This window comes from Phacochoerus africanus, chromosome 3 (genome assembly GCF_016906955.1).
Source record: "Phacochoerus africanus isolate WHEZ1 chromosome 3, ROS_Pafr_v1, whole genome shotgun sequence".
Classification (NCBI taxonomy): domain Eukaryota; kingdom Metazoa; phylum Chordata; class Mammalia; order Artiodactyla; family Suidae; genus Phacochoerus; species Phacochoerus africanus.
The window spans coordinates 183954368-183973018 of NC_062546.1; the positions used below are offsets into that span (position 1 = coordinate 183954368).

Genomic DNA, 18651 nt, shown 5'->3' on the forward strand with positions numbered 1-18651 from the left:
TGCCTTATACTCCTTCTAGAATATTTACCTTTCTGGGCAGATAACAAGGCCTAGCTTAGTAGCCTCAAAGCAGTATTGGTAATTGAATGGCATTGCTTGCCAAATTTCCACTTGTATGAGCAATGGAGAACCTCTCCTTATCTTGGCCCTATGCCTCGTGCTGCTTCCTGACACCTCTGTCAACAACTGGAGCCCTGAGAAAGAACACTTTATTCAGTCAGTCAGTACCTTGCTAGGCGCTTATTATGTGCCAGGCACTATTTTCAGTACTTCAAATTCGATAGAAAATGAGACAAATAAGATTTCTACTTTTAAGAGGGAAGCTCGAGTAATAAACAAGTAAACTAAAAATTTATAACTTTAGATAATGATACTGTAAGAAATATAAGACAAGATTAATGATAGAGAATGACTGGGTAGTAGAATGGGGTTGGGGGCTCCCTCATGTGGTGTCAGGAGAGATGATAATTGAGCAAAGAACAGAATGATTTTTAAAGGGCCGACTCTGTTGAGAGCTAAGGGAAGGAGAAGAGGCCGAGGGAGCATTAAGCATAGGGCCTGAAGTCTGAGTGAACTTGGCATGAATGAAACAGGAAGAGCCCACCTGGCTGTGGTAAGGAAGAGGGTGGCAGGTGACATGAGAAGGGAGGTGTTCGGGGGTTGACTTTAGGGTATGGAAAGGAGCTTGTTTTAGAATGACTTTCGTTCCCAGTGGATGCAGGGAGACCAGTGAGAAGGTGATTGCAGTAGCCCACATGAGAGGCGATGCTGTCTGGACAAGAGTGGTATAGAGGTGTTGGACAGAAGTGAGTAGACGGGTGGAGGGCAGCCTGGGCACCTCCCCTTTGGCCTGATTCATCCACCGTACGTGTCTTTCTAAGACTGTGCAAGGGCAAAAGCATAGCATGCTGAAGGGAGGTAAAAGGATGATAACCAAAATTCTCTAATCCCAGACTGTCCAAGGCTCTTGGAATTGCGTCTCAAGGAACCTCATATGTCCTCCGGGTAGTTAGAGCAGCGACCTTTTTTTATGAGATGAGGCTTCTTTCCAGGAGGGCTCCAGCCAACAGCGCTGCTAGGCTGGGGTCTGTTTTACAGTTGCTTTTAGACATTCCCAATGTCCTGCTGAACAAAGTGACCAGGTCCACCCTTTCTGCTGTCTTTTGTGCATGGGCGGAGTCCTGTAGCCTCCCTCGAGATGGAGGGTCCCTGATCAGAAAACTGTAATGAAGCTGTGCGATGTCTCCATCGTTGTTTTAAAATCCTTATACTTTTTCAACAGTGTCTGCTGCACAGAGCTTTACATCCCCAGGAGCCTCTGCCCCCAATTCAGCAGCATATTTTGAATATGCTGGATCCCCCCACCGAAGTGACAGCTAAATGTCAGATTCCTCTCTCTAAAATAAAGACCCTTTTTCCTCTGACTGAAGTCATCAAGAAAAAGGACCAAGTGACTGCTCAGGACATTTTCCAAGACAAGTAAGTACTGGGTGGAGTTTCGTGTGACACTGGAACATGTTAAGGTGGGTGGTGGTCCTAGAGGGCCTCTGGCTTTAAGGGTTGCTCCTGGGTTGATGGAATCACAAAGATGAAAGAAACCTTTTGCTCTTTGACCCTTGCATTGGAGATGTGGGTTCCTCACATCTCTCCACTAGATACAGTTTATCTTTGTTGTATACCTGGAATTTAGAGCTACCTTTTGGGTTATTGACTTGATGAGCATCAGGTTCTTGGTGAATTTTATATATATAGGAAGGATAAACAAACTTTAAATCTCTAAGACTAAATTTTATCACTTTTAAGGTAAGGTGCTGGGGATGAGAGGAGAGGGTCGAGAGTCATAAGGCTTTTTGTTTAGCAGGTGAGGTGTCAGGAGGATATCAGTGAGATTCTGAGTGGGCAAATGGGAAGAAGAATGAAAATCCTGGTCCTTCTGTAGCTGTGCTGTTAGTGTGATGGTGTTGTGCTCAGTTATATACCATTAGTGAGGTATTTGTCATTTAAGGATTGTAAAATGCTTTTCATACAATCCTTAAGTCAAGCTTTTGGATAGCTCTTAAGTTTTTTTCTCACATCAGATTCTGTTCAGAATTATATCAATTTCCATTCAAAGCAGAACAAAAATAAACCATTAAGAATGATCCAGAATCATTTTGGTGTATAGCATTGATTTTACCAGGTTGAGATTTGATTATTGGTGACTTCCCCCCTAAATCAAAGTGATCTACTCATTTCTTGAGGTTGCATTTTGAGATCCAGTTTTGGACCACAGTTTTTTTCCCCTTTTTCTTTATTGCCTTCCCACAGCTGTATTTTTATTGACCAAGACCTCATTGGAACTGTATTGAGTAATTTCCAGAAACCTTCACAGGGTTCTGTAAATTGTTGATTCAGTGAATTATCTTCCAAGTTGGAAAGAAACCTTTGCATTTTCTGTGGCTTTTTAGAGGTTAATAGCCCAAGCTTTGTCAGAATTGGCAAAAAAAAAAAAAAAAAATCATGAAATTGACAGATTCTGTCATGTGCATTTCTAACACATCGTGGAGCGTTTTGTTTCTTTTTTGTCTGTCTTTTCTTCTTCTCCATAGGAAGACTATCGCTAAAAATCCACTTCCCCTCTGCTATCCTCATCTACCCATATATCCCTCAGGATTTGTATCTTAGAACAGCTCAATAAAATTCTGAGTCCTTTTCCTCCCATGACAGCCTTGCTTCAGTCTCACTGCAGTTGTATGGCTAGTCTCTCTCTGTGTATTAAAGCTCCAGTTTCAGATCTTGATTACCTTCTGGTGTAGTGGGAAAGAAATGGGCTGTTTTCCCCTCCTCTTGTTGATTAAAATGTAAATTAGCTGGTTAAAAAAACACACTGCCTAGCTGGGGAAGGCTATTGTTCTGTGATTTGATCCCTGCTCTGATTACACCTTCAGCCCTGTTCCTGCCTTTCACTCTTTTGGGAAGCTTGAGCCTGCTGGGCCTCTTGTTCTTTGCTCCCATAATGGTTTATGACACAGCCAGATTATCTGCCTGGAGCCTGAGAATAATCTTGCTCTCACACACCTACTCTTCCTTCTCAGAAATCTTAGTTTTTAAGAACTGTAGAAGTACCATATTTAACAAATATTTCTTTAGTACCTCCTCTATTTAGGAATGACTCAGCCCCTTCTGTAGAGTTCTTATAGCCCCTCAGTTTTTGTGATAAGGCTCTGATCAGCTTTAGAGGTGGTCTCCCTAAGGGGAAGAAAATGTGCCAACAACTAGTTATGTTTTTGTCTATGTTCAGCATCCCTGTATCTAAGGTACGTATTTCCAGCACAGAGGTGAGGGGCTAAGATTGAGGGGTGGGCAAGTATCTGTTCAGGAAGTGTCAGGGGCCAAGACAAGAATTCTGAACTGGGAATCACTAATTTTCATTCCAGCTTTGTCACTATTGATCTGATTTCGGTTAAATAATTTTACCCTAATGAAAGTTTCTTCATCTTAAAATAGCCTTATCGCAAGAGATACTGTAACAATAAAATTACAGATATTAAAGCACCGTAAACTATCTGAAGAGAAGGCAACAGTCAAAACCCAAGGCAATAGCACTGTCATTATGAGTGAAAACATCGAACATTTAAGGACATCTACTATTCCACTGAACCTGTTGAATGCCTAGTGTTGCAGTGATTTCTTCATTTCTGGAGGGTCAGAGCACCACCTGACCTTGTCCAGAAGTGTACCTGATATATTACCCTTGGTGTAGAAAAGCAGCATGACCCTTAATGTTGCTGAACACTGTTGAATTGACAGGGTCATCTCTTGGGCCCAGAACTTTTGTAAGAGGAAGGATATCTGTGGTCTAATCCTGCTTATGGAACTAGTATGTGATCTTGATTTCTTCCATCTCTATTTGCAGATAGTCTGTAGTTTTCTCTATTTTTCAACTCTCCTAAGACTCCAGTCCCTACTTACCCTCAAGGCCAACCTCACCTGGTTTTACTGTGAAGACTTCAGATTCCAGAGTCAGGACAGTGTGAGTTGGTCCCTCGCTCTGCAGTGTGACCTTAGTGCAAGTTGCATATCCTCCCTAAGCTTCAATTTCTTCATGGGTAAATAGGGGTAATAGGAATAACTGTCTCAGAGGGTTGTCACGAAGGTTAGTTGGGTAAAATCTGCTGTTCCCCGTTGTGCCCAGCACAGTGCCTAACACACAGTAAGAGTACAGTGTCTATGAAGAAATGATATACAAATTTCTCGTCACGTCCTCAGCACCTTTCTGATGACTCCAGGGATGGTAATGATGTTGATGGTTTCACAGAGAAAATAGAGACCGGCAGGTGGGAACGCCTCAGTTTTCTGGTCCATTTTACCTAAAAACATATCTGTATTGCATATTTCCTTTTTTTCCTGTCTCAGAGGAAGAGGGTACCTCATCCTGTCCCAAGTTAGTCCTTTCACTTGTGTCCTGGGATGCCATCTTCTGTCTCATCTGGTACCTTAGACCACTTACAATTTCTTCCCTCCTCCTATGTTTTCAGCTTCTCCCTCTGTACCAGCTCCTTTCCCTCCACATATTAACACTTTATTCCTTTCCTCTAAAAGAAAATAAAATAATCCCCTCAGCTTCCTCCCTCGAAATACAACCTGTTATCATCTCCTTCCATAGCCAGTCTTATTGAAAGAATAGTCTACACTGCTTCCTTCCCCAGCACTCATTGTCTCAGCCTTCTGCCCCCACCACTTCCCTGAGATTGGTCTTCTGAAAGACACTAACTGCTAGATGTGCTTCATCTAGGCAGTCCTTTTCTTTCTTGACCTATTTGACATTATCACTTGACATTATCACTTATTCTTTCTTTTTAAACTCATACCTTCAGCTTTTCCAGATTTTCCTTTCCAAACCTTGGGCAGCCCTTCTCAGATTCCTCTGGGGCCTGCTTTTCTTTCTCCACCAACCTTAAATGTTGGTGTTTTGTAGATTTCTCCTCTGAAAGCTCGCATTTATAGGATCAGGATATATGCTGAGAACTTTACATGTTTTATCTCTTGGGATTCTCTTTGCCAGCCTGTAAAATAGGATCTTTTATTTATCCCATTTTAAAGCTGAGGACAGTGAGGCTTAGAGAAGATAAGAAACTTGCCCAAGATCAGTGCTTGTTAAGTGCTGAAGGAAGGATTTAAACATGGGCTTTCTGACCCCCAGAGCTTAAACTCTCAACCATTATGCCATATTACATAACCTAAGGCCTTTATTATTTCACCCAAAAAAACAACTAAATATCTGTCCAAATATATTCCATCTTACCCACTGGATCTTAGCTGTCTATAGATAACTCAAGGTCAGTATATGCAGAAATGACTTCATCACCTTCATTCTCTTTTCACACTCCTTTCAACCCCCTCTTCATGCTCTTATTCTCTGTTTCATTGAATGACACTTAATTTCCAGGGAGCCGTCCCTTTTCTTCACTTTCCATGTCTGACTGGTTTACCAAGTTGTGTTAGATTTACTTCACATCCACTCCTTTAGCTTCAGGTTAGTATAGTGGCGAATAGCATTGATTTTGGAGTCAGATAGATTTGGATCAAAACCCAAGCATTTCCTTTTAATAGTGGTTAAAATTGGCAAGTTGCTCTGTGCTAAGTTGTAATAACACATACCTGCCTTTCAAAAGGCTGTTAAGGAGAGTGATTAAAAGTTCAGGATTAGCTATGGGCTCCTTACTGTGCTATAGACAAGGTCAGGTTCTTTTGAGCCTTGGTTTGCTCATTTGTAAAGGACAATAGTAATATTACATGATAATAACAAATAGCTAACTCACAGTTGCTGTGAAGCTTGAGATATTTTAAATATGCTTACCATAGTGACTAGCACATGGTAAGCATTTTTTAAAAAAAGGTTAGTTATTATTATTGCCTGCTGCATTGCTTCTATTTAGTACTTACTTTAGCCTGCTTTACTGAAATAACTTCTTTTTTTTTCTTTGCTTTTTAGGGCCACACTTGCAGCATATGGAAGTCAAATTGGAGATGCAGCTGCTAGTCTACGCCACAGCCACAGCAATGTCAGATCTGAGCTGCGTCTGTGACCTACACCACAGCTCATGGTAACATGGGATCCTTCACCTACTGAGTAAGGCCAGGGATTGAACCTGCATCCTCATGGATACAAGTTGGGCTCATTACTGCTGAGCCACAGTGGGAGCTTCCTGAAATAACTTCTTATTTCCCCATTCCAGTCTTATCCTTTTCCAATCCATTCTGCATTCTTCTGAGTGATTAAAAAAAAAAAAAATCCAAATCTGATCACATCACCCCTTTGTTTAAAATTCCTTAATGCAATGATTCTAAGTTTCTTTTTGTGTGTTACGGATCCTTTTTATCATCTGATAAAAACTATGAGCTGTCTCCCCAGGAAAATGCCCTCACGTATTAAGTTTCACACATAATTTCAGGTGTTCATAAATTCTTTGACGTCATCCTTGGATGCCTGTTAAAAACTTATGCTTTAATGGCTTTCTGCTAGTATCAGCTTAAGATCAAACTCTGTTACACAAATGAGAAAATGCATAGCAGAAGGAAGAGAAGTGTCTATCCATAATCGAGCTCCTTAGAGAACCACTTTCTTTCCTCACAGTTTGTAGTATACAATTTAAATGTTTTATCTCCCACCATTTCCCAGCTTGCACCTCATGCCCCAGCCCACCCAATACATCTACTTGCTGTCCTCTCAGAGGGATTTGCTGCTTAACCACACTAGTCTCTTAATTTCTCTTTGCATATTCATCTTTTTCATGAGGCTGAACTTCATGAAGATGTTCATTGTATATTAACTTTGTATATTTATTTATTTATTTTAATTGAAATAACTATTTCAAGGCCCAATTAAAATGTGTAGATACTCTTTTTTTATAGCTTGTGTATACCAACAAATACATAAAAACTGAGAGGAAATACATTGTCATATAAAGAGTTTGTTTTGCATATGTATTAGATCAGTTTTAAATTAAATTCCACGCTTATTTTTCCATTTGTGGCTGGCAGGAAGTTGCGGAAACTAAGTTTTGGGTTTTTCTTTCTATAAAATGGAGATAGTATTGTTGTGAGGGTCAAACTAGGTGGTTAATATAATAGGCTAAAGCCCAGCTGAAAGTCAGATGCCTTTGGTGGGTATAGTTTGATAGTACCTTCCTCCCCGTTTTACTATTTTCATTCTCTGATTTACATAAAGATTCCTAAAGGGGGGAAACCTACTTGAAATCTCCCCAAAAGTGGCATTTATATGTATATAAATGTGGCATTTTCTGTATTTACTTCTTTGTAGAGTGGATTGCAAGACGTGACAGTGGATGAGAGAGGATCAGCCTTACTCTGGGATGGTGTTTCAGTTAGGGTAGTCTGCAGTAACAAACCCAAATATTTAATGGTTGGTTCTTTTACAATTGCAGAACTATATTATTTAATTGTACAGTTGCATTATTTAATTATAATTATAAATTCTTTGATGGAGAGGAAATCAGAATCAGAATCAGATTAAGAAGACTTCGGCATTCCAAGAATGATGTGAAATGACCCCCTTCATGGTGGATTATTTACTATGAGATATATTTCTTCTCCAGAGATTCCTTGTTTGTGTATCAATTGTAGATTTTTGGTATGCAGTCATTCTGAAGTTTTGATGTAAGAGTCTATATGTATATGAGATTGTTTTAAGTTGTTGTTCTCTTAATTGCAAGTTCATCTCCAGTGTCCTGCATTTGTATCCACCTCTTCTCATGATTTCTGATTTTGGTGGTATAATCGTGCATGGATGATTTTGTATCTTTACTGTATATATACCTTTACTGGTGAGCCTTGTCATTTGTGGCATTTTTGTTTCCTGTTGCTGTCTTGTCTTTTCTGCCTAGAGAAGTTCCTTTAGTATTTGTTGTAACGCTGGTTTAGGGTTGCTGAAATCTCTCAACTTTTGCTTATCTGTGAAGGTTTTGATTTCTCCTTCAAATCTGAATGAGAGCCTTGCTGGGTAAAGTAATCTTGGCTGGAGGTTTTTTCGTTTCATCACATTAAGTATATCATGCCACTCCCTTCTGGCCTGCAGAGTTTCTGCTGAAAAAAATCTGCTGATAACCTTATTGGGGTTCACTTGTATGTTACTTGTTTCTTTTCCCTCACTGCTTTCAAGATTTTGTCTTTAATTTTGGTTAGTTTGATTAATATGTGTCTCGGTGTATTCCTCCTTGGGTTTATTTTATATGGTACTCGTTGTGCTTCCTGGATTTGAGTGAGTGGTTCCTTTCCCATGTTAGGGGAGTTTTTGGCTATTATCTCTTGGAATATTTTTTCTGTCCCCTTCTCTCTCTCTTCTCCTTCTGGTACCCTTATAATACGGATGTTGGTGTGTTTAATGTTGTCCCAGAGTTCTCTGAGACTCTCGTCGATTGTTTTCAATCTTTTTTCTCTTTTCTGTTCCACATCCATAATTTCCACTAATTTGTCCTCCACCTTGCTTATTCGTTCTTCTGCCTCCTGTATTCTGCTGTTAGCTGCTTCTAATGAGTTTTTTATTTCAGTTATTGTATTTTGCATCACTTGTTTAAATTTTATATCTTGTATCTCTTTGGTCAGTGTTTCCTGTAAGTTATCCATCTTTGCCTCCAGTTTATTTCCAATGTCTTACATCATCTTCAGCATCAACAATCTAAAGTCTTTTTCCTGGAGGCTGAGAATCTCCTCATCACTTAGCTGTTTTTCTGGGGTTTTTCCTTTCTGCCTCAGCTGAGTTATAGTCCTCTGTCTTTTCATTTTTATAGGTTTTTGGTGTGGTGACCTTACAGATTAAATAGAGTTGTAGCTGCTCTTACTTCTGGTGTCTGCTCCCCTTGTGGCTGAAGTCAGTATGGGGTCTTGCTGTAGGCTTCCTGATGGGAGGGGCTGATGCCTGCCCACCAGTAGGTGGAGCTAATTCTAATCCCTCTGGTGGGTGGGGCTTAGTCTCTGGATGGGATTAGAGGCAGCTGTGTGCCTGAGGGGTCTTTAGGTGGCCTGTTTACTGAGGGGCAGGTCTGTGATCCCACCTGGGTTGTTGTTTGCCCTGGGGCTTCTCAGCCCTGACTGACGGGTGGAGCCAGATTTTCCCAAAATGGCCCCCTCCAGAGAAAGGTAGCTGCTGAATATTCCTGAGAGCTTTGCCTTCAATGTCCCTCCTTCACAATAAGCCACATTCACACCATTTTCCCCGGATGTCCTCCAAGAACTGCAGTCAGGTTTGACCCAGATTTCTATGGAGACTTTGCTTTGCCCTGGGACCCAGTGCACGTGAAAGTCCGTGTGTGCCTTTTAAGAATGGGGTCTCCGTTTCCGCCAGTCCCATGGAGCTCCTGAGCACAAGCCCCACTGGCCTTCAATGCCAGATGCTCCAGGAGTTCTTTTTCATCGTGCCAGATCCCCACACGTGAGAGTTTGATGTGGGGCTCAGAACTTTCACTCCTGTAGGTGAGTCTCTGTGAACCAGTTAGTTTCCAGTCTGTGGAACTTCCCACCTGGGAGGTATGGGGTTGTTTATATCAAGAAATCGCCCCTCCTACCTCTTGATGTGGCCTCCTCCTTCTTTTCTGGAGTAGGGTATCTTTTTTAAGGTTTCCAGTCCATTTGGGTGGAGACTGCTCAGTCTTTAGTTGTGAATTTTGTTGTTTTTAGGAGAGAAGTTGAGCTCCGGTCCTTCTATTCTGCCATCAACTTTTGTATATTTAGAGTCTAGATCCTAGCTTAGTGGTCCACACACAGTAAGTACTAAGCAAATGTTTGGCTAAATAAATGAATTACTAAATTTATATATGTATATGAAGAAATGGAGAAAGAATAACAACAAATTACCCAGGGTCCCAACACCTAAATGCCGCAGCTGTTAACATTTATATGTCTGCTGTGACCTCAAATGGGTAGTATGTAACTTCCAGAGTCATTGCACTTTCCACTTCAAGTAGACCTTATGAGTTTAATATGTGTAAAATTCCTAATAATGTTATTAATGATTCAATATTGAGACTATTAAAAATATTTATTATTCCCTACTTCTGCTTATGTCTGGGCTTGCCTTTACATGCTCAGTTTTGGAGACTTAGTATATATCTGTATATCTATATCTATCTCTCCATCTGTCCTTATCTTTTTGTCTCTAGAATCTTATTTTTTTTTGTCTTTTCTAGGGCCACACATGTGGCATATGGAGGTTCCCAGGCTACTGGTCTAATTGGAGCTGTAGCCGCTGGCCTACACCACAGCCATAGCAACATGGGATCCTTAAGCCACTAAGCGAAGCCAGGGATCAAACCTGCAACCTCATGGTTCCTAGTTGGATTCTTTAACCACTGAGCCACGACGGGAACTCCTAGAATCTTATTATGAAGGGTGTAAGCAATTCTTTATGTGATTCAACCTTGTACTCTCTCAGAATTTAGCATAGTGCTTTGTATGTTTTATGCTTCTTAATCCCACTATATAAGTTAATTTGTATCCTCATCATAGGAACAAACTGAAAGTCAGAAAGGACAGTTACTAGACCCTCAACTCTAAATATGCAAAAATTAATACACAATCAATATCTTCAAGAAGATGTGAGGCTCCAGGGCTAGCCAGAGGCAAAACTGAGACTAGATTCCAGGGCTTTTGTCACCAAATCTTCAGCAGTACTGTGTTTTCTTTTTGGGAAGAACTGGCAAAGGTTAACTGAAATGTCTGTAACAGACTCAAATTCTGATGGAATTTCATGCTTCCTCAGGTTTGTGCATTTTTTTGTCCATCTTTTGCCATCAAGACTTTGTGTGTTTCTTTCTTATTCTTCTTGAAGGAATGGAATCTGAATGACTCACACCTTTTAATGTTCCTGGTCCTCATCCTCTGTCTCTGCTTCTCTTTTTACTTCTTAAAAGAAAAAGGGCAAGTAGTGAATGGGAGAGATGTCAAGTAATAAAACTTTTAATTCATGTTTGTAAGGCTGCAATGATTATTTTAGTTCTTTCATCTGGCTATAAGAGGGGATTCATTACTGAAACATCATTGAATAAGCCAGCCTTTGTCTTATTTTTCTTTGCTTTATTTTTAGGACAACCTCTTCAGGCCTCACTGTCTGAAAGTTGGGCTTTTGAATAAAAACATCACATTTAGAAGGACTAGATCTCAGTTACTAATTTCCTTTTTCATTTAGCCTTTTCTTGACAGCTGCTTTTGCCCAAGATTGATTATTTGTCTGGGAGAAAAATCATATCTCTGTGTTCAGCAGCTTAAGGGAGATTATGAACAGAATCTTTGGATTTGATTTTCTTCTCCTTTGCAATTAACTTGACCTCCTCTTGACCTTAAGGCAGGCTCCTTAAGCCAGCGAGTTACTTGAGGCAAGATGTTTGATATACCTCCTTGGAGTCATCTCTCCCTTATCACACAGATGCTTTGGGACTCTGTTAGCATATTGCCCAAAACAGAGTGAGCAGAAAAGAACAAATTAAAAGTTTTCTTTTGAAAGTAGTTTTTTATAGTTTAAGACATCTCTAAGAGCAAGCTCTTGCATATTTAATTAGGGATTGCCTAGTACGTTTTGACAGCTGTAAGTAGAAGCTTATAAAGCGGTCACATATGCAATGGAGAAGATGGGTTATTAGACGCAAAGGTCTTGTATGTACATGGAAAACTAATAGCTATCAATTCTGAGGCAGAAACTAGCAAATACTATCTGAAGGGTAAATGGTTTTCTTACTGAAATGTTAAGTTTCCATTACCTGTGGTTGTGGTTTCATCTTTTGAAAGGGCTTTTTGATGTGCCCGCTGATTATGAGTTTTATACTTCTGGAAACAAAGCCAGGGCTGCTCTAGTTGGGCTGTCAGCAGCTCAAGGCTGGGAAGTGAGGCAGCTGTTTGTAAAGGAGAACTAAGTGTGGCTGTTTATTTTTGATTTCTGGAAAAATAAATTTATACTTTTCACATCAGCAGTTCTGGGTTTTGTATTGTTTGTTCTGTTTTAAGGGGGGGAAACCTCATTTCTTTCTTTTCCAGCCATGAAGAGGCACCCAGCTCTAAAAAACTGAAGACTGAGGAAGAGGAAGCCCACTTTCGTATCTCCAGCCTGGCTGAAGGCAGTGTCACCCGTGTAAGCAGAACTTGTCTGGCGTGCTCCCCTCTTTGAGGAAGGTTAGGGCTTGGGGGCAATTGCATCCATTTTTCTTAGTCCTTTAATGTAGCACTTTTCTCTGCCCCTTTCAGTATGTAAGCCACACGTGCCCATCCCACACTTCTTCCTTTAATTATTGTCAGTGTATTACCTATAGAATTACTTAGGATATATAGTACATCACTATACAGCATATAGAGCATGAAACATCATTTTCGCAGAGTGTTTTTGGTGGCTTCATCTTGCAGTTGTCTGTCTGGTCGCAATGGTAGGATAAACAAGGGTTGATGATGGGTAGGAGTGTTGATCTCCAAGCATGTGAACTTTACGAGTGTCACGCTCGTTTCTTTTCTGATAGACAACTTCGGAACAGGTTTCACTCATTGAGGATTTCCCCAAACCAAGTATCCTTTGACACTTGAGATCTTTATTTAATGGGATGATTTTGGGAACTTGAACATATTGCCTTATTTTAAGTACCATTATTTTGAACTAGTGGATCTTAAAAGTTGTCCCTTACTACTGGCCAAATACACCAGGAAGGATAGCTGGAAAATGATTTGGATTTTATTTCAGTGTTTTGTGGTAAAAGAAAAAATTGTGACCTTATTTATTCTGGGGGCTTTTCTCACTGCTCTACCAGAGCAGACAGGAAATTTCAGTACATGTTGTACCAGAGTTTACCAGCCCTTCTGGCATCCCACTGTCTTCTTTTTCTTAGGCCCTATTAAGGTTGGGACTAGAAGGTAAAAGACATAAATATGATCAGAAAAGGCTATGTAATGTGGCCAAGATTTTCATCTTCAAAACTTCCCCCCAAGCACTGATCCACTTGTACTTTTGGGGACATGTTCAGTTTGGGGATGTTTGAATATTTTATCAAAACTTCAGTGCCAAAGGGTCAGCAAGTAGCAGTCCCCCACAAAGTACGGTTCATGAATCAAGCATCAGGCTATTATTTCTCATGTCATCTTAGTGGGGCAGAGCTCTTCTGAATTGGCCCTACACTGTGGAATCCTCCTCTTCTAATTGGTTGGGTGTGAGGAGGCACAGGCCATCTGCCCCATACAGCCTTTGGGCTGGGTGGCCTGGTGCCTTGGGTCATATTTCTGACTCCTCTGGAAGGAAGTCAGCTTGCATGAGCAGAGATGACTGAAAGTACAGACAGACGGCAGCCCTTTCACCACAAGGAATCTGCTAGCTTTTAGCAGAACCACGGAAATAAAAATGAATAGAAAGGGCCTTCATGGTGTCTCTGCTTCTATTTTCTAAGGACACGCTTACTGCATGTCTTACTGTCTTGCCTGGGGTGCTGCCAGAAAGAGAAGTGACTGCAGATTAATTGTCTGTGGGTGTGTTCTAGGTCGGAAGTGTGACTCCTGCTGAAAACTTCCGTGTTCTAGTGAGGCAGAAGAAGGCCAGCTTCGAGGAAGGTAAGTGGTATTCCCTACGTTCTGGACTCAGGGGAAGATGGTTAATTAAGTTAACTGATGTAAGTCTAGGCCAACAAGTGTTGCCTTTTGTTGTAATGCTTTATATGGCAGTTTTCTTTCCTGGTGGATCTTTGTGACTGTCCCTTGTTAGTGAGCTCATGAGGCAACATTATGAGCACACAAGGGCAAACTCAGCACAGGTCTGCTAAACAGGGAAGAGCTAGTTGGTAGGTCTCCCTGTTAAGAAGGCTGGGCCAGAGTCTTGGAGCTTTTAATTCCACTTCATTGAAGTTCTTTGGGCTCTTGTGAGTGAACTTGGAATAAAACATTTTTGTGTTATTATCTTCCTATTTTCTGAGACATAGAACTCTTGTTCTCTCCCAAGAGAGAGATTCCTTGGCAATAGTCTTGGAAAGATCTTACTGTTGCCCCTAAATTTGATCCTTCTGAAATTGACTACATCCTCACATTATATTCAAACAGCTTCGAGGGTTAGATAGAGGGTCCCGAAGTGACGTTCATTCACCTGATTGTGTACAGGTTCCTGTTCATTCTCCCTTAACAAGTGGCAGCTGGTGATTGTAATCCTGCAGGTTTGTGTCTATAGCAGTACTACAGTCATCATTGCTGCCAGGGTCAGGTCCGTCTGTAAGCTGCCTTCTCATGTGTGCACAGGACTTTCTCTTCCAACTTCTTAGCATTTTAGGGAGGAAAAATGATGCATAAATGCCTGGCAACACTTCATTTTTTAATCATCTCTAGTGTCTAGCATGGGTCTAGGATGCCTTACTAGTTAGAGTGTGAGAATCCTAGCAAGATGCCTGGACTTACTGCACTGTTGCCTAAAGACAGTCATAGCCATCTGAGAGCATATAATCTGCCAGGCCAGATCCTGTTGGGGGGAACATAAAGGCCAAGGCTGTAAGAACTTCTGAGGAAGACCAGCTTCGTCCTCATGGTAATTTGCATTCCTTTAGATGGGGTGTGTACATTTTGTGTTTTGAAATGAGGAAGAGCTTTCTGTCCTGTTAAAGATTGACGTATAGAAGAACAGGTTGAGTTTTAACACAAAACAAAACTATATCTAAATAGAAGAAGGAAATCTAAAAGTAAAGTGACAGCTTCTAGAAGGATTGGTGGAAATAGTACTTCAAAATTTCTCTCTTTCATATTTTGGGTTGATCAAAGGAGGCTTTCACAGGAGTTCCCATTACTAGCGGAAACAAATCCGACTAGTAACCATGAGGTTGCAGGTTGGATCCCTGGCCTCGCTCAGTGGGTTAAGGATTTGGAGTTGCTATGAGCTGTGGTGTAGGTCGCAGACGTGACTCAGATCCTCCGTTGCTGTGGCTGTGATATCAGCTGGCAGCTGTAGTGCTGATTTCATGCCTAGCTTGGGAACTTCCATATACTGCGGGTGCAGCCCTAAAAAAAAGACAAAAAAGGAATTCCCGTTGTGGTTCAGTGGTTAACAAATCTGACTAGGAACCATGAGGTTGCGGGTTTGATCACTGGCCTTGCTCAGTGGGTTAAGGATCCGGCATTGCCATGAGCTGTGATGTAGGTCGCAGACGTGGCTTGGATCCCGAGTTGCTGTGGCTCTGGTGTAGGCCAGCGGCTACAGCTTCAATTAGACCCCTAACCTGGGAACCTCCATATGCTGCAGGAGCAGCCCAAGAAATGGCAAAAGGACAAAAAAAAAAAAAAAATGCTTTCACAGCATTGTACCTGTGTTGTCTCTGGCTGCATATTTCAACTTGTGTCTGGAAGGGTCAGGAACACTGCTGTGACAGGTGAGCACACTCTGTCGTCCATCATGATTATTAGGTTTTCGAAGAAAGGTTGAGGCCTTCTTAGCTTTTGATAATAATGTTATGGATTATCTCAGCCAAAGTCGAAGGTCATCCTTTTGGAAGTGATTGGGCTCCTGGCTGGTGTAGGTGTGATCTCTTCAGGGACTGAATCTAGCATCATCACCATTAGAAAGGCAGTTGCTAATTAGTGTCTACTAAGTTCAGGTCACCATGCTGGCACTTTGTTATACTCTTTGTCTGTGTAACCGCACTTAGCATCCCACACAGTCACGTGAGCAAGTGGAGAAACTATTAGAGCTTTAACAGCTGGTGCCAGCATTTTCTGAAAAAGAAAATTATTGGGAAAGTACTTTGATAAGTGCTTGGGATGGAGACTGAATCTCTGTCCTCAGGCTTGGTTATTGACCAGGGCTGGGGTTTAGGGAAGGGGGAAGCTTCCAGCGTCATAGAAGTGGAAAAACCAGAGCTAGTTCCGGAAAGGAAGGGAAGAGGAGAAGAGGAGGGAGAGCAAGTGAGTGAATTTACATAAGGACACATGACTGCTGGTGTCAAGTGTCAGTAATATACTGGAACACCAGGCTTGAGAGCTCTGAGTGGGGAAACTGGTGAGGAGGCAGAGTATGGGGCCTGGAATTTCTTCTGGCAGAGCAGAGAAAGCATTTGAGAGCACCAGGGTCTGAAGAGATCTTGAGAGAGTAAATGCCTGAGAATTTGCTCACATCTTAGGAAAACATCATGTTTCCTCTAGGCTCAAGCAGCCTTGTGAAAATAACAAGGGCAGGTAATCCCCTGATGGCATATAAGTTCCAATAAGTATTATTCCCATTTTACAGGTGGGAAAAACTATAAAACTGGAAGAGATGAACTTCCTCCCAAATGACACAGGGATTCAAACCCATGTCTCCTTCAAGTACTGGATTTTTCTACATAGCAATACTATTTCTCCTGATTCCTAATGCCCTCCTTTCCTACATGTTTTTGTGGATTTTTTGGTGTTTATTGATGTTTAAACATTATTAGGTCAAGTACCTCACCCTTGTATCTATAGAAAGGATTTTTTTTTTCTTTTTTCTTTGATGGCCTCACCTGAAGCATATGGAAGTTCCCAGGCTAGGGGTCAAATTGGGGCTGCAGCTGATGGCCTACGTGACAACCACAGCAACATCAGATCTGAGCTGCGTCTGCATCCTACGCCACAGCTCATGGCAATGCCGGATCCTTTAACCTACTGAGTAGGGCCAGGGTTAGAACCTGCATCCTCATGATTACTAGTTAGTTGGGTTTGTTACCTCTGAGGCACAACGGAACTCCCCCAGAAAGGATTTTTGATGAGACTCTTCTTTCCTGTTGAAATGACAGAGTCCTGGAATGTTGCTGGGTTGTGATGCTGGAAGTCCCTCTGTGCCTCTATCTGGGACTTGGTCAGTCAGCTCTCCAGTGACCTCACAAAAGCAGACTTTCTGCAGAGCTGTGAGAAATGGGACTGCCCACTTGTTAGCAACTGGTTCTGTTGCACGGTGCTAACATGGCTTTCCTTTTTTGCTTCAAGCTCCAGAAATTTTGTCTCTTTATTACTCTTCTACTTTGTTCTTCTGTTTGGACATCTCTTTACTAAAGCCCTTTGTGAGCTAAGACTCACTTCTCTTGCAAGCCAAAAACACCTCCAGACTTAAAGCTGCCTCCCTGGTGTTGATCTTCTGGTGATCTCTGCCTCGGGCAAGGGAGGCAGAAGCCCTTCACTTTTCTCCAGTATATCTATTTTTAAAATTTAGTGCCCAAGCATGATCAATAATAGTTTTACTCTTAGTAAGGGCTTGGCTCTTTCACCTATTGTTATAAACTAAAATCTGGGTGTAATTCCTTCACTCCAGTGATAGTAACAGAGTCATACTGAGAGTATTAAGACCCTGTCCCCTTTTTCAGCAGTAGACAGCTACACATTTTCTTACCTAGTTTTTGGTGTGAGGGATATCGCATGTCCTAAGCTTATTGGTATAGAGAAAGTGACACTGATGCCCAGGAAGGTGTTCTTTCTGGCCGCTGATGCTTTTGTGAGAGGTTTTTGATTTTAGGTGCTGTTCTTTTCCTGGTACCTTTCTTCTTCCTTTGCTAACCACCCACTATTCTAGCACTGCATTTCTACAACAGGAAATTCTTGACCACGGCTACATATGTAATGATCATCTCTCAATGGTGAAAGTGGGGTTGTTTCCCTCACACAGTATTGCTAAGCTCCTCAACGCCATCATCTGCAATGTCTGTTATCTGTAGTTGTGGGTTGGAAGAACCTGCATCCATAGAGCTCTCAGAGACCCCTAAGGTAGTGACAAGGTGGTGGAGCTCTGTTCACCAAATTGAATTCACAGGAGCGTGATTGGTTAAAAAGCAAACCTGTCAAGAAAAGACGTCCTAAGTACAAATGGTGTGGACTCCTCTTTGGGGCCTGATATTTACCATTTGATTTATGTTCAGTCAGCAGTAATGTGCACACATCCATTTGATGGATGATGGTCACTTTATTCTAGCTACTGAGGTATTTAATTTTTCTCACATCTTTCTTTGCTCACTTTGTTTGGATCACATCTCATCTTCAAGCCTTTGTTCTCCAACCTATCTTATTCTCAAACATCAAACAATATCCTTTGAGTTTTAAAGGGCGTTTCTTAAAATTCACTTCTGCAAGATTTTCCAACACTAGGTAGCATGTGGTACAATTAGTAATAAAATTTTATTATTTGCTAAAGTCAAATAGACAGTTTTTTCCAGCTCCGCTGTGTGGTAAAGCACTTTCTCATTGGCACCCAGTTTACTCACACACATCATGACTTTCTGCCAGGAATCAAGCTGTAACTTATGGATTCTCAAAAGCTGGGCTCTGGGAGAAATTTCATGTGTCTTTTCTTTTTTTAGTGGACCCTAGTTTATGTAATCTTTGGTATGAAACATGTAACCCTTTCCACATGAAAATAAAAAGATAAAAATTCGGCCTTTATCTACTGTTTTACACAGAGCTGGAAAATTTAGGAAAAATAAGTTCTGTCAAGTATCTTGAATATCTTGAGAGAAGGATTCCAAATACAAACAGAACTAAATTTAAATCATCTTTAGCCCTATGAAAGGTTTGTTTATTTTTTTAACAGTTTGACCTCCTTTCTTAGTCCTTTTCCCAGAATAGCTATAATGCATCTAATCGTGAGAGGGAAAACACGTGATTACAGATTCTAGAATTTAGCCTATACTTTTTTATATATATTTTTAGGGCCAC

The 18651-nt window shown here is 41.2% G+C and overlaps 1 protein-coding gene across 1 annotated transcript in view; it reads left to right on the plus strand.

The window, feature by feature from the left end:
• Positions 1–18651, plus strand: part of XRCC5 (X-ray repair cross complementing 5) — a 96622-nt gene that overhangs the window by 43010 nt on the left and 34961 nt on the right. The window contains exons 14-16 of the mRNA XM_047773447.1: positions 1283–1479; positions 12025–12118; positions 13503–13572. Coding sequence (XP_047629403.1) covers positions 1283–1479; positions 12025–12118; positions 13503–13572 — 361 coding nt within the window. The remainder of the gene's footprint in view (positions 1–1282; positions 1480–12024; positions 12119–13502; positions 13573–18651) is intronic.